The sequence below is a fragment of the Bombus flavifrons genome, chromosome 14 (genome assembly GCF_040668555.2).
Source record: "Bombus flavifrons isolate JBK064 chromosome 14, iyBomFlav1_principal, whole genome shotgun sequence".
Taxonomy (NCBI): Eukaryota; Metazoa; Arthropoda; class Insecta; order Hymenoptera; family Apidae; genus Bombus; species Bombus flavifrons.
In genome coordinates, this window is record NC_138455.1 from 5296672 (window position 1) to 5312573 (window position 15902).

General features: G+C 31.2%; 1 protein-coding gene and 1 long non-coding RNA gene across 14 annotated transcripts in view; one reads left to right on the forward strand and one right to left on the reverse strand.

Annotated features, from left to right (window-relative positions):
* Arms (Ankyrin repeat-rich membrane spanning) overlaps positions 1-15902 on the reverse strand; it is a 44169-nt gene that overhangs the window by 16755 nt on the left and 11512 nt on the right. Inside the window, exon 2 of one of the 5 annotated variants that reach the window (XM_069127666.1) lies at positions 13220-13563. The exons of 3 other annotated variants lie outside the window; for them this stretch is intronic. In XM_069127666.1, coding sequence (XP_068983767.1) covers positions 13220-13363 — 144 coding nt within the window. In that variant the 5' untranslated portion in view covers positions 13364-13563. Of the gene's footprint in view, positions 1-5017; positions 5207-13219; positions 13564-15902 lie in introns of those variants that run through there. One more of the 5 variants, XM_069127665.1, reaches the window with a different exon arrangement.
* Positions 94-10388, forward strand: LOC138187171 (uncharacterized). 9 transcript variants are annotated; one of them, XR_011175112.1, is made up of 7 exons: positions 483-623; positions 2762-2932; positions 5037-5182; positions 6148-6185; positions 6294-9209; positions 9276-9572; positions 9653-10220. It is a non-coding gene; the product is annotated as an uncharacterized LOC138187171 (long non-coding RNA). The 9 variants fall into 9 exon arrangements; XR_011175115.1 differs by lacking the exon at positions 6148-6185 and having other exon boundaries at positions 94-623; positions 8759-9209; positions 9653-10388; XR_011175114.1 differs by adding an exon at positions 3604-3838 and having other exon boundaries at positions 5037-9209.

Sequence of the window (15902 nt, forward strand, 5' to 3'; positions counted from 1 at the left end):
TATATCTAATGCACGCGGATCTAGCCAGATCTAGCGGAACGCGTGCGATCTGCGACGCCAGCAGATCGTTTAAGACCATCGTCTGGCAAATCGTGCGACATTTATATATCCGACGTGGGATCTTTAAAGCCGGGTACACAGTCGTGCGAGATCGTGTGTAACATTGTGTGCTCTCTCCACACTTGTGTTTCATTGAAATCGTTATTGTTACTATTTGCTCTCGAAAAAGCATGAATAAAATCCGTGCCATTTAAAGCAAAACTGACTTTTGCCGATTTTTATGTTCCCAAGGGATCTTACGAATTTCTATGGTTCGTGCGTCACGAGCTCGCAAATATTTGAGCCGTTTATTTGAGCCAAATTAACACCGTGGAACAAACAGTAAAGGAAATTAATAAAATTATATCAATCGAGTGCTTTGGTACTAAAATTTTCGAAATGTAAAGATAATCCACTTCGACCTGTGAATGGCTCGTTTATTTGATATTATCGCGAAACGAAGCAAGGAGGAACTCGTAATTGGAGAAGAACATCCAGGAGGAACGATCGCCAAGTCTGTTGGAAGAGTACTATGACGCATGATCATTGGGTTGAGGACACAAGACATCACTATGACGTAACTGGTAAGTTGATTTAGTGGCTTACGACTTACGACTGACCGTCGTAAATTTCAATTGATTATGTTACGATAAACGGAAGGTTGATGTTTAAACTGATAACGAAGATCTTGGTTCCTGATGAGGAGATTTTGTGTTTGACGCTTTCTGATTAATATTTCGTGCAATCTAGGATAATATTAACTGTAAATTAGCTTCTCCGAGTTAATATTTACATATTGGTTGATATTGGTTAGAGTTGTTAACAATTGAAGAGTTGTGTATGTTCACGGGCATCGAGATTAATCCTATTTAGATGTCATAGAAAGAATATTGTCTGTAAATTTCATAGCTAGCTAAATTTGATAGATTATGATCTTCAAAAGATCCGATAGACTTCCGATAGATGTTTTGTCTGATCCTACAAATTTTTAATCGACTTCCAATACGTTAAAAATATACAGGAACTGATCGAATAATCTGTAAAAGATCTGTAAAAGAAAGTCGAAAATGTAGAATCAAATTTTTTCATAAGACGCTTTGTTTTAGAGAAAATTAAATTTGGAAATTTATCATACGCGCGTACTAGGCAGATTCTTAACTAAACATGTTTAAACTCTATTTTCTTGGAAATAAAGCCTTAGACGGAAAGATTTTATTCTACATTTTCGACCTTTTTTTGCATGTAGAATAATCTCCTGCCGATTATTTAGTTCTGCCCAGTCCAGAATCAGTGATGATTAAGTATACTTGAAAAAATTTTCAAACTCCATTTTCTCGATAACTAAGTCGAGAGTAAAAAAATTTTATTCTATATTTTTTCTTATTTATTCACAAGGAATCACGTCGTGTCCGCTTTTACATGTGATACGATCGGACTCTGTATATATATAAAACCAATTATTGCGTATATAAAAGCTTTGTAATTATAGAAATTATCGTATTTTTGCGAGAAAAAGAATAAGTTGGCAATTGCTAGATAATTCATCATAAGAGAATTTTTTAATTCTTGAACGCATAATGTCGTCATTTAATAGCATGGTGTTTGTATTTGTATAGAACACGTGTTGTACGGTTTGTTCAAATGTTGTTATACTATCAAGGTACATATTGAGTATCGGTATAAATGAATAAATGATGCGTCACAAATAAATTATTTTCTTATTTTATTATCTTCCGGAATATCTTATTGCTGTCTTCTTTTATATTTAGAATATGTTATCGTTTTATAGTGTTTTAAAAATGGTACTAAACGATCAGCAAGCTAAGCTGTTTATTGTACTTTCGCGATAAATTAGTCTGAGACTTGTTTATACGTTTTTCGTATGTTACAATCTTTTCTCAAATAAAAAGATACACAGAAAATCATCAGGTAGATTTTTGAGCTGCTTTTCTATAATTTTGCGCCATGTGAATCGACAACTTCAAAATTATTTACTGTATTTGGAGAAATTATAGAATTATACGTTAACGCATTAAGAATTGTGAATCTCACAATGAAAAAAGGAAAAAAGAATAGGAAGAAGAACGAAAACCGGATTTAATGATAAACATTGAAATAAAATTTTCAAATAGACTTTCTAATAGATAATACAAATTTAAAAAGCAGATTAAACGTGTTACACAATAAGTAATTAGGAGACAACTTCTTCTCAAATTCTTAGTGCTATTGTAATAATATTATTATAATAATGTAAATTATAACGTAATTATAATAATGTAAATCTTCAAAGAATTTATATTGTAAAGAAAAAAATTAATTACTTTATATTTTATTAATAAACGAATGCCTTTAGATGAAAGAACGAATCAGAAATAAGATGCGCATAAAATACATAAGAGAATTAAAAGGTGGATCAATGCAACAAATTAAACAATATGGATCTCCGTGTGCAATTTATTACTTCGCGATAAGGTATAGTCTTACGCGCTTAAATAATGACGATGCACTGTTAACAATGCATAAATTCGACAAACAATCTTTTATTCGTTTGCATTTCGCGATAGGCGCAGCAACTATTACACACTGTCTTTTTTCTCTAATGTATGCCGACGATGTAAGCTCCGAAAAAAAGATGATTAGAAATTAAAATCGGTTAATTTTTAGATCGCTAATAATTATATTTCTGCAAACTTCTAACTAGAAAATTATTTTTACTCGATAGAGCTAGGCGAGAAGACCGCGCGTCCTTGCGCTACTCGCGGCACTTGGGCCAATTAAAGCATTCAAGAGACTAATCAATTGTGTACCGACAAGTTGTTTGCAACAGCTTATAAAAAGAAGCTGAGAAAACGAGCTACGATCGTTTCGTCGACGATCTTCTTCCTTGAACATGGTATGACAATAGAGACATTTTATTATTTCATTCTTAATATATGGAAGAATTTTGAAAAATATTTTTAAATGGCTACATTCGACTAGATGATTAGATGATCGATTTCTAGTATTCAGGTCTTCCATACGTTTTGATTTTTGTTTATTCTTTTGATAAATAAAATTATAAATATATAAATTCTTGCTATGAAGAGCTTAGGAGTATATAAATGTTATGGTCATTAAAGTTTGATTGGTCGGATTTTACTGTTTAGATCTCGTACATGATATGTCTTGTGTTCCATATTCTTTTGAAGAATACAATTATAAATGAATTGATTGCTATGAAAGGTTCGAGTATATTGTACAAATTTTAATTAACCTCTTTTAAGAGAAAAAGAAGAAAAATATGAAAACCGACGATGGAATAATAATACGATTGAAATACGTATTATAGTATAATGGATAGCAGAGTGAGAAGTAGTGTCAGACAGTAGTTAGTCAGACAGTGCCGGTCTACGTTCTACTTAATACCACTAATTACTTATATTAAAACCTCCACGCAATTACGTAATACTTAATGATAACTGGAGTTTTAATTAAGATAAAAGAATGTCTATAAGTACACTGAAATTATATATTACTAAATGTACTACTATATCTATTAAATTCTGTGATTTATATAACTTTCAGATAATCCACACTAAGTTAAAGTAATTTAGTTAAAGAAAAAAGTGACTATTATCATCTATTTTAATAAATATACGATCGATTTGACGTATACATGTCTAGTAGCAGATGTCATAGATAAATTATTTATTCCCGTTTCTTCTAATCGATTGTGAATCGACCAGAAGAACTTTAGAAGTTACGAAGAACTAAAATATTCGAACGTCATCGACTGGTGAGCCATGAGGATAAATACTTGGTTGCATTTATCGGAATAATAGAACATACAGCTGCAAACATTTAGACACGAGAGCATACGTAATCCTCAAACTACTTTAATCCTCATTATTCGTTTATCTATCCATTATGTAATCAGTTACTTTAGTTTATTTTACAAACTACTAACAGTTCGTGAAAATTTGTATAGCTGCAATTTAATACAACTTCGATAGGTATCCTGCAATTAGTCGTTCTAAATTCATCGACGAATATATCATGTTCATTGAAGTGATCAAATGCAATCCAAAGTGTAAGGAAAACATATCTTTAAAGACTCTGTTGCATGTATCATTTATCTCTCGAGTCACGTTGAAAAATGTTGGCACGATAACCAGGCAAACGAATAAACCGACAAAATACTTTCATTTAATTCGATCTAACCCACCTGTGGGTTTCTCACAGTTATGAAGTAAGCATAATATTCAACCTATAAAGTGGATATAAATAAAGGACATAAGATACGATATTTATCTCTTAAAATTTTGGCAGAGATCGCAGACAATCTTCGAAATCTTCTTGGTTAGAATTGATTGAAATTTGCCTGTTAAATATCAGTAAAAGTTAACCAAAACTGAATTTTAGACCTCAATTTCTGATTGATAAATTATTAATGCAATTGCCAGTTAATATCTAGTATTTTATATTTCATTAAATATAAAACACAATTCGATCATGTTTTATTTTATCTTTACAAAATTTTCTTGTCCCTGCTGCAAAAATGTGAATTTGTATAAACGACTGCATTGTTTCCTCCTTAAATATAAATTTCCTAAAATACTCGATCTTGGAAATATAAATTTTTCAAAATATTTAGTTCTCAAAATGTAAATTAAATTATTTGACAAAAAGATCATTAATGTGTTGTAATAAAATAATAATTTTACGCTGTGTTGTAAGATTTCGCAAATTTTTCTACGAATATTTAGAATAATATCAAATAGAAAAATTTCAATATAAATATTCTGCGCTTGTTAATATTTTTCCAAGAACACATCTTGCAACTAGAAATTTTTATTATAGTTGCGTTATTGATGTAGTAGTACATGTATTATAATATAGAAAGAACAGTCTTTTCTTTGAAAGATCGATAAAGTTAACGAAACAATTAACGCTATTTACTTATTAATTAAATTGCATTTTATCCGAGTTCTGTCTGTACCTGTTTGCTTCTGTTCCAGATCGAATGTATCACTTGTTGGCAAGATGAAAGAGATCCGTAACTGTGAGCCAATCCCTGTGGCACCAGAGATGGAAAGGATGCTGCATTTTCTCGATTAGAACCCAATAAGTTACTCCTCTCATTTACGTATTCCATCGAAACCAGGTCAATATCGAGAAATGCTCTCATATTCTAACAATAATAATCAATACTAGGTTGATGAAATCATTATTGAAACACTGAATCACTCGTCGTTTCGTGCTACTGTACGTTTTTAATTTTGTAGCTCGATCCACTCTGCAAAATTTATTTCCATTTTCTCCAAATTTTGTTTCTTCTCCTTTACTTTTAATTTTAGATAATTTAATAATTTTTAAGTGTTTCTGTATTTTTTCATTCTGTTCTGGTTCTCCATTGACCTAATTTTGATATCAAAGTTTTCCATTTAAAAAAACCAACTTTATTCTGATACCACCAAAACTTTCCATTAAAAATATTCTCCTCTCAAAGTTTTCCTCTACAGTTAACAAAAATCCGGTTTTATTCAGATATTTCTGTCATAGAAGAATTTTATAAAAAATATTCTCTTTTAAGTCTTCATGTATGATTCGTTAAAAAACAATTTCTTCTGGCATTTTCACTGCCGAAGGTTCCTATAAAAATTTGTCTTTTTCAAGTTCTCCTTTAGAACCAACGAAAAACCAATAATACCTTTCGCGTGACACTCGGACCACGTACATTCTTTCACAAACAAGAAAATTAGTCACGAATCCAACGTTTACATTTACGGAATGTTTCGCACGTGTCGCGAATTACACAATTCCAGTGATTTATTTCTCGTTAGCACAATTTATCACGTCTTCCAACGGAACGACAAAAAGCTAAACGTACTTACGTCAACGGTAAAAATACTTTTACGCAACAAATTCACTCTATTTTATTCCAATTAATCACCGATAAAAAGCAAAACAGAAAATGAAGTTTATTTCTACAGAGAATTTTTGGGAGATTCCAAATAAAAATCAAAAAGTCCAAGTTTCAATTTCAAGTTGTCACTGTTGGAAAAACTTAGTGTTTTAATAAAAGTTTTTACAAGAATTCACACTTTATTCCACGATATTCTTATATAGGCCAAGCTGGTGCACAAATCAACACGAATTGATCCAAAGTATGTTGGTTAATTAAAAGTCAGCCAGTTAACTTGCAGCGATAAGTGCCAATATTTATACCATAATCTTCGTTTTATCTGAACAGTCTAATTTCAGCCAATTTTCAGATGATCTTATCGAGACAGCTCCTAAGGAATGTATCTGGAAGCAACAATACCAAACGAAAGCTCTGCTCGAGTAGACGTTCATTGCCCCTCATCATTTCGTTCTTCGTATCTATGAAAAGTATTCGAGAAGCAAATAGAACAAATAACGCTGGAGATATACAACGAATCGAATCTTCGAGGGGAAATGTTGATCTTCAATTGCGCTTCAAAAGTGTGTTTAATTGTTCGAGATAATAGCTTCTTATATTTTCTGTAAGAATTCGTGTTAAATTAAATCTTCGAGAAAGTATGTTGATCCTTAGCTGCGTTTTAAAATGTGTATAGTTGTTCGAGAAAATTGTCTTCTGTATTTTCTGTAAGAATTCTGTATTATTTTAGTGAAAATTGGACATAGAGTGTTGAGGTAAGATTCACTTATCTTCTTATATAAGCTTTTTTTAAAGATCTTTGATTTCTTGATTTGAGGATTCTTTTTCCTATTTGGTAATTTTACTTTCTCTACTATCTAGAGAAATTGGTATTATTTTGTAGAAATTGGATATCGAACATTTGGTTGAGAGATATTAGAATTTGAAATTGATATAAAATTTCTTGTTTCACTTATGATTCATTTAAATTTTCTCCTTCTTATGGAAAACTCTTATTCTATGCTATTTTCTGGTTTTATGATCTCTATTATCCACAGAAATCAATTTTATTTTGTGGAATTTTGGTAGAAAGCATTTGACTTTGGTTTTGATAAAAAATTTCTTTTTTTTTTCTTATAAAAGATTTAATATAAAAATTGTTCTTGTTATAAAAGAACGTAATGATTCTCTTTCCTTCAAAATTTTAATATTCTTCTATTTTAATTAATCGACACTGACTTCTCTGGTGAAAAACATTATAATTCTAAATTTAATACGAATCAGTGAACTACAGCGTGATATTTTTCTCATTATATCGTTGATGTGTTCTCATATCCATGTTCTGCTCCCGTTACATTCAACTTAGATTTTGTTTGACCGATCGCTGTACACGAGTTGTTGGATCGTTGCCTCTGTTACTCGTTACACAAACTTAATGGAGTTACCGGTGTTTTCCAGCAGAAAATTGAAGCTAACATGTGGTTTATTACTTCGACGCGTAATTCACTAGTTTTCACCGATCGTCATTCGTTTTTCGAGCACTTAAAAAAATCTTTAATCGCTCAAACTGGAGCCACGAGTTAGCTCGATCGATCGCGATTAATCACCGATCGAATTGACCATTTAATATTGTTTTCACGAGGTACAACAATATTTCATACCTTGTACACTCTGCACGACACTTATCATACTGTTCTATACGTATAAACAGAGACAATTATTGATCTTATCTTATCGACAACGTGTTGTACCATCGAAAGTATTTTGTAATACGAAACAAATCATGCTATTGGTATTTTTTTCTCAATTAAAAAATCTTCCACTCGTCGATATTATATTTTCAAATTCATCCTAAGGGAAGATATTTTTCTGTTTCTTATTTTGTCACAATTCTTCGTCAGAAAAAGAAAAAGATTCTTTTCATGCAATCTTTTGTCGTAAGATTGAGTAAATAACAATTGGATATGATAAAAATAATAACGACTCGACGCTGTCAATTAATTTAATTTATATTTAAAGAGCTAAGTATTTTAGGAAATTTATATTCATAGAGCGAAACATGCGGATGTTTATGCAAACTGATATTTCTACAAATATAATTAAAGCTGTAAAAGCTATATAAAAAATTGTTTCATCCAAATATAATATAACATGTATCACATATAATATAACATCGACAAACATAAATATTATAACAGGTTCTAATTTCTGGATATTTCATGTATTCCTACAGATTATGTACATTACGTTGTTTAAAATCTGCGTGAACACATAAAAATCCGCAGGCGAATTACAATAAATAGAAATTTTACTTGGCACAATGCAAGAGCATCGTATCTTATCGCTTACTGAAAAATAATTTTAAAAACCGAAGTGAATCAAATAAATGGTCAATTATCGTTACCTTGTGGCAACTGTTACTGATAATTCCGCGATAAAAATGTGGTCGTTCGTAATAGATATGATATCGAGTAAAAAATAACGGATATCCAAACGAAATTGATTCGTGGAATATCGAATGAAAGAGTAAGCGCGACAATGATATAATTCTATCCGTGAATATGAATGTCTCATGTTTGTGATTGATCATAAATTTTGTTTTACAATTTTCAGTATTAAATTTTAAAAACTTCTGTCTATGAATATGAATGTTACATATCCATGATTTGATCATGCATTTCGTATTACAATTTCCAGCATTAAATTCTAAATATTTCTCTGATGTGTAGGATTTATGTAAATGTTTTAATGTGTTACATATCTTCAATAATATTATGGTATCTAATATCATCTGATCCTAAACTACAAAATTGATAAATGAAATTCATCGTCTTACAGAGGTATTTAATCAAAATTAGACTTTGGAGAAAGATTGTACATTTCATAATAGCTATAAAGACAACTGCTTGAGATCAGGTTGGGTAAAATAATTCGTCCTGGCACCCAATGACATTCACAACCGATAGGTATCTCGTAAAAGCATTTTTGGCATCATATTGCTATGCTATGACCACTCGTTTATTATCGTTCGCTAATCGTTAAACGATTATCGTTAATGATTCACCATACCCTATTTATACAATAGACCATTTTACAACACTAAAAATGAAAAGACTGATTCGGTTACGAGCAAAACCAATTAAACACTGGCATATAAATGATGACCGATGTCCATCATTTTCTTTGACATCCACTGGAGCAATAAGAAGAGCTTGCTATTTATTAAAAACACACACGATTATATCTATAAATATCATCAAAATTGTTTACTAGTATAAACATCTACAAGGTAGAATATCAACTATAGTATCATAGTGGCAACATAATTACGAACGTAATTTTTAATTCTTCCTAGAATTTCGAGTTATCCACGAAAGCGTTAAATTGATCGTGAAAAAAATTACTCGAGGGAATACTTGGAGCTTTGACACGTGAATGACAGACGGCATTGTGCGTTGAGATTAATCCTACGATAATCAACGAACACGTCGACCGTAAATCTTCCCTCTGGCAGCGACTTCACACCCCCTTTGTGGTACAAAGAGGAAGTTAAAGTTCGATTCTTCTGGCACACGATTCAATCTTCGAGGGAATCGAGACGGTAAATCACTGTCGCACCCAGTGTTCTTCGTGTATTGGCACACTGTCGAAGGTAAACGAAAATAGTCGTGCCCCTCTAACGTGTAAAATTCTAGCACATAAGATGTTCGACGATATCGAATTGTTGTTCAGGAAAACAATGATGATGGTTGGATCGAGAAGATAGCTGTATACAAGATCATGAAAGTATTTGACCGTCTGTAGACGATATTGAATCGTTGTCGAAGAAAGGAATGATGATGATTGATCGCGAAGGAAGATTCGAAGCTATATACAAGATTATGAAAGTATTTGATCGCCTGTAGACGATATTAAATCGTGAATTGAAGAATGAAATGATGATGATTGATCAAGAAAGAAAATTCGAAGATGAAAGTATTCGAATATGTGTAGACACCTTATTATTAATACGAATATATTATAACGAATGTATTAGATGTGTTATTTGGAATATTTTGAAATTTCATTAACACTGTAATGAGACTCGACTATCATGATTATATTGGTAATGTTTGGAACCTGTTTGAAAATATACGTAGAAAATACAAAATGTTTGATGCAAGTATATATTTTGTACAGATTAGAAAAGGCGTAATAAGCATCAGAATTTAAAGAATAAGTTATGTATTATATCAGTAAATTTCAATAAAACGATATTTAATTTATTATCAAGTTATTATTATGCTCAAGGTGGCTTCTCATACTGTATATTAATTTTTCACTAAATATATGTTTACAGTAAATACCATTCACACCAGTCAATATCAATACATCAATCGTGACAGTCTCATTACAATGCTGATGGAATTTCAAAAATGTTTTATATAACACATACGATGTACAGTGCCGTGAATAATAATAAACACTTAACTCTATTTATACATTTTTCATGATATTAAAACAACAATTGACAAAATCGTTTATATAATTTCATATTATAAAATAAAACAAAACTCAAGATACAACAAGTAAATATTTCCTTCTTTCGCAATCTGGAAAAATGAAATTTTCTCTTAAAATTGTGCGAAAAAATATAAATTCAATGTTAATTTAGTTACGTTTTTGTTCAATACTAAGTGGGTTGGTCTTTATTTTTGATTACTTTTATTATTCTGTTAGATGCAATATCTATTAACTTATTTAAAGTTTCGCTTTGAGTATCCGCCCACACGAATTTTATTCTTCTTTTAAGTCCAATGATATTTTCTATAGAAGGCTTCTCCTGATCGCAAATTTTTCTTCTTAAAATTCCCCATAGCTTCGGATTCGGATCAGGACTCAACGCTGGCCATGCTAACAATCCTATAATCTTAAAAGCACTTTTTTCTAGTGGTGGCTGTATGAATAACAGCGTTGTCTCGTTGAAAGATTTCAGTTATAAAAGGCAATAATTCACCATGTAACATTTCCTAGTATCCTACGGCGTTCAATTTATCCTTTACAAAAATAATTTCATTTAATATATCTAGGCATGATCAGCGATTTCTTAGAGATACTGAAGAAATAATTCAGTGTTTGAGTATATAATTATTCGCAACACTGTACACATATATATACATTTTCTATAATAAGTATTCAAGTAATTGCATGAGCTACTGTAAATGCTACACATTTATAAATTCTTGTAAATTGACTTAGATTTGATTGAAATGTTAGAACATTGGCCCACGGTTAGAATTGGACAGGATTGAGTAATTGAGATAGACAAATAGCAGGGTAAATTAGTAAGACACAGGAAGTGGCATATGATTAAATCTGCTCTATATTTAAGCTATTTCTGAATGGTTATTTGGATTCGTCAGGATTACGTATAACGTAGAACAAAGACTACGTGGGGAAATTTGATTGGTGTAAAATAAGCTGTTGGGTTTATGCGGTGTGGGTTAGTGTTGCTATATGTGGTGTTCCTTTTTGATCTATGTGGATGGCTGAGACACTTAGATTAGATTGTAATATACACACACGCGCGCACACACACACACACACACATATAAATACTATAAAAAACTTAAACTAATATCTTTCTGACAGATCTTTGTTATTTTCATAGTCTACACCTGTTCATTGAAAACTATCTGACTTGAGATTATAATCACGTAGAACTTTTTTAACATGGATCTAAGATAAGTTAAATAAGAACAACGTACAAGAAAACCATAAATATTTTCCAATCATGATTTCCAAGAATTCCTTGGAACGTAGACTGATGCATGACGATCTATTCTAAAAACCACTGTTCTAAGTCACGGAATATCTGCAGCATCGGGTGGTATTGATCGAATTCTAGTCTACTTGTCAAACGTATGACACAAGCGTGTCATATGCTGTGAAAATCCATGCTTAGTCGTACGCTCTTGATTATTACTTGTGTAACGTTGGACGTATCCTGTTTATATCATTGGACATTCATATATAAAATTAGGGAAATTTAAACGAAAATGTACCGATCTTGGAATTGAATATCTCAGAATGACTGATTGCCAGGTAACATTTAAATATTTATATAGTTGTAACAGAGTGAAATACGACTGTTGTCTCCATATTATAATCAAAATTTCTCTATTAAGAAATAGAACGATAGATTAAAACCGTTATTTATTGTAATATTAGTATAGCTATAAATTTGTAGCATCAGTAGTAAATCTATAAAGATTTACAAAAGGATTTGAATGATAAAAACGTATTTATGGATATATAGTGGCTACAAAAAGTATTTGCACGCTATAAGGTCGTAGCATAACATTTACACATTAATTAATGAGGATCAATTAATTAGGTATATTAAATTTTGAAGCATCTTTCTATGACTATAAAAATTTGATATTATAGAAACAAAATATAGAATGTGACAAAAAAATGTTTCATTGGAAAATAAAGGATATACTGATACTTTTGTAGCCACTGTATCTCTCAATTGAATTTCTTAGAAAGATTCGGGATCGTGAATGAAGATGATTTTCGATGGAATTGCAAAATCGAACAGAAGGTTCTCGCGAATTCAGGAGCTTAATTAGACAACGTAAGCCACGAAGAGGACAGCAAGAAAGGAGGCAAAGCGGCCAAATGTATTTCTGGCCATGTCGCCCGCGCTCAAAAAATCTCGGCGTCTCAGGGTGGCTCGCTTTATAATGAAGTGGCTATTTCAAGAGGTACCAAACTCCCCATTATCAAACTATATAGAGCAATAATGCCTCGAATTGATCTTAATTATTCGACTTTCCGAACAAATAGAAGTTTCTCAGAAAAAGAAGAATGACTGCATACAGATATTGAAACATCTTTAAATTAATTCTTGGATCAAAATTCTTTACAGACTTCTATTTGACTAATTCCTAAATATATCATTCTATATATTATTTTCTATAGATATTTTTCGAATTTCTTTGGAAATTACAAAACGAGGAATTTTTCTCTCTATAAACGATTCTACCTTAAATGAATTCAAATTACAGTATCACCAGTGTTTCATAGAAAATCCGTAATAGTTGTAAAAAATTTGTCTCGTAAATTTTTCTGTTCAAAATCTCGGAGAAAATCGGAGGAACAAAAAAATCCATCGAGTCTTCTTTATCACTCCGATTTTATAAAATAAATAATAAATCTCTTCCTGTAAAATACTGAAGACACTCCGCAGTCAATAATTTATTCTAACGTATCTCATAAATATCTTTGAAGTCCCTTTCTCTGGAGTTTCATTACCTCGTGGAAACGATGTTCCAAATGACCCTTCAGTAAAGTGAACTGAAGCCTTCGATACTCTCCATGGGACGACACCAGCTTCGAGCTCTTATTCGGCGGTGATTCATTCGAACTTTTCCGACTTTTCAATCGAAGGTGTGACATTTTCACTTTCCTTTACCCGAACTTATCGATACGAGTCCTTGTTGTTAACTGATCGTTCATTGAATAGATTCCTTGGTATCACTCGCGAATTTTTACTCACAGAAGCTTCGCGTGCTATCAAATAATTGTTCAAAGCTTATATTCAAGACGATAAAAGAGACATTGTTACTGTCAACAGCTTCGCATAACTTTTATTTAACCTGTTAATTGGGAAAGATATTGCTACGTGTTAATCCATAATTTTTATAGAAAATTATCGTTACCATACTAGAGATTATTATACAGCAGAACTCAGTTTATTTGAATCTATCGAGGAACAAAGAGAGTTCATACAACAGAAATTCAGTGATCTTCCTCGCTATCTATGATTTTTCGTTCATGTAACAGAAATTCAAGGTGAAATTAAATGGAATCAATTAGCTGTAATTTATTTAATCGGATAGTAATTAAAATTTCGTTCCAATAAACGAGGTTCTACTGCAATAGAAATTATTAGAGTGAAACTATTTCTAGAGCGTGCAATTTTCCATATAAATTGTTATAAAAATTTTCCTTTTCTTGAACTTTCCATGAAATTTATCGTTTTTAATTTTTGCAATTAAGTCGATATCACAAATATAGGCAATCATCTTTAAATTGTCTAACTCTTTGAAGGAAGCGAGTTTCTGCTTGAGAAACGATCCAGTTAATGAACTAAGAACGGGAGAAGTGTTTCGTTGTTGGATAACACGCTTCACGGACAAGCAGTTTTATTAAATAGAATGACTAGCTTTCTTTCTCTTTCCTGTTCGTTACGTAATAATTTCACATGCAATGGGTACTTTGACGAATATATGCGAAATGTCGAACCAACATTTTGATGAGAAATTCGAATCCAAAGTACTTTTTCAATTTATTAATCAAGGAATTGCTGATATTTTCGACGTAATAATTCATCTTTTCACAGATTTCTTACCCTTCAATGCACCGTTATATCGTACTTACATTTGCTAGAACTAGTTTATTATAGTTTTAACGTGATTATATATACAAATTTTTTTAATTAAGTTATTAACTCGAATTCGTAATTCAAGTCAAGAAACGTGTTGCACATTTAAAAATATCTCTAAGGAATTTCTCTACCGAGTGTACTCATAAAGATAAAAATTTCTGTCCATAAATACAACGATATAAAGTTACCAGACATCATTTTGCTTTATTTTTAATACCTCATCGAACATTTAATTACCCCTTGGTCGGTAAATCAAATTTACAAATAATAGGAAAGATGCACAGCTTTTCTTCTATCTTTAATTAATTTCTCAGAAACCAATCAGCTATTCTCAATGGATTTAATTTAACTTCGATTTCCCACAACTATATTTGCAAAACTTTGTTCTTACTCTATAAAAATTGTCAATAAAAGACTTCTAAGAATAAGACATCAAATAAAATTGTCGTTGATCATCAAATCATCCCAAATAATTTCAGGTATATTTGTTTTTATCTCGGTAATACATATTCGAATTAACAGTAGGATTTAGAAAGTCACTTCTATCTTTAACATCTTTTACCACGCGCACTTATCAAAAGAGGAGATTGCGATACCGAATAGCGTAATAATAAACCGTGGAACGCTCTAGAGGAAATCAATGGGTCAGCTGATCGGGTACACGATCAAGTCCTGCACTTTCACTGAAATATCTTCTTACAGAGAGAAAAGAGAGTACAAACGGTACGCGAGCCTCGATTTCATCGATAATATAATCTACCGTTATCGGATAATTTTCCAATTATCTCGCGATCATACTCTTCTTTCGAGTATTTGATAAAACAGAAATATAAATAAAGATATAAGGGAACGTAACACTATTGGCTCAACGTGAAGCCTATTCTTGCAATCTGTTTCGACTTATTTTATTTACGTTTTCTTAGGGAAAATTTCTTTGCGTACACTTGGAAAATTATGATAGATTGGTTCTTTCATTAATCCTTACTTTTTCATGATTTATACTTTTCTAGATGGCTACGTGACTTTCCTCGATAATTGTAAAATTAATTTTCCCCTGAACGAAGCAAACTTATTTCTTTATTGACTGTTTATGATTTTCATTTACTTGTTTACATGGCTATACCTTCCTCGATAATTTTTTCTATATTTATCGTTTAAGAGATACTAGCACGTACGTATGTACAGGTAAGTATGTATGTTACATATATTTACTTCCTATTTAATACAAATATAATTTCAAAAGGTATAAAGATAGCACAGTTACGTACATAGTACTTGCCTCAAATATTTCATAATACTCGTTCATAGTAATAATTTCTTACGTTATTTGTATCATTTAATCGTTACGAACATATCTCAGCCAAATAAAACTGAAAAATAATTATCCTCTTTAACCTTAATAAATACCTTTCAGTTGCATTTAAAATAATACTAAACAAAAATTAACTACGTACAGAAAAGAGTAACTTGTACACTCGTATTAACAATGTAAAATTGATAGATATTTTTCTAGAAGAAAATAATTTCAATGTTTCCCAATAAAATATT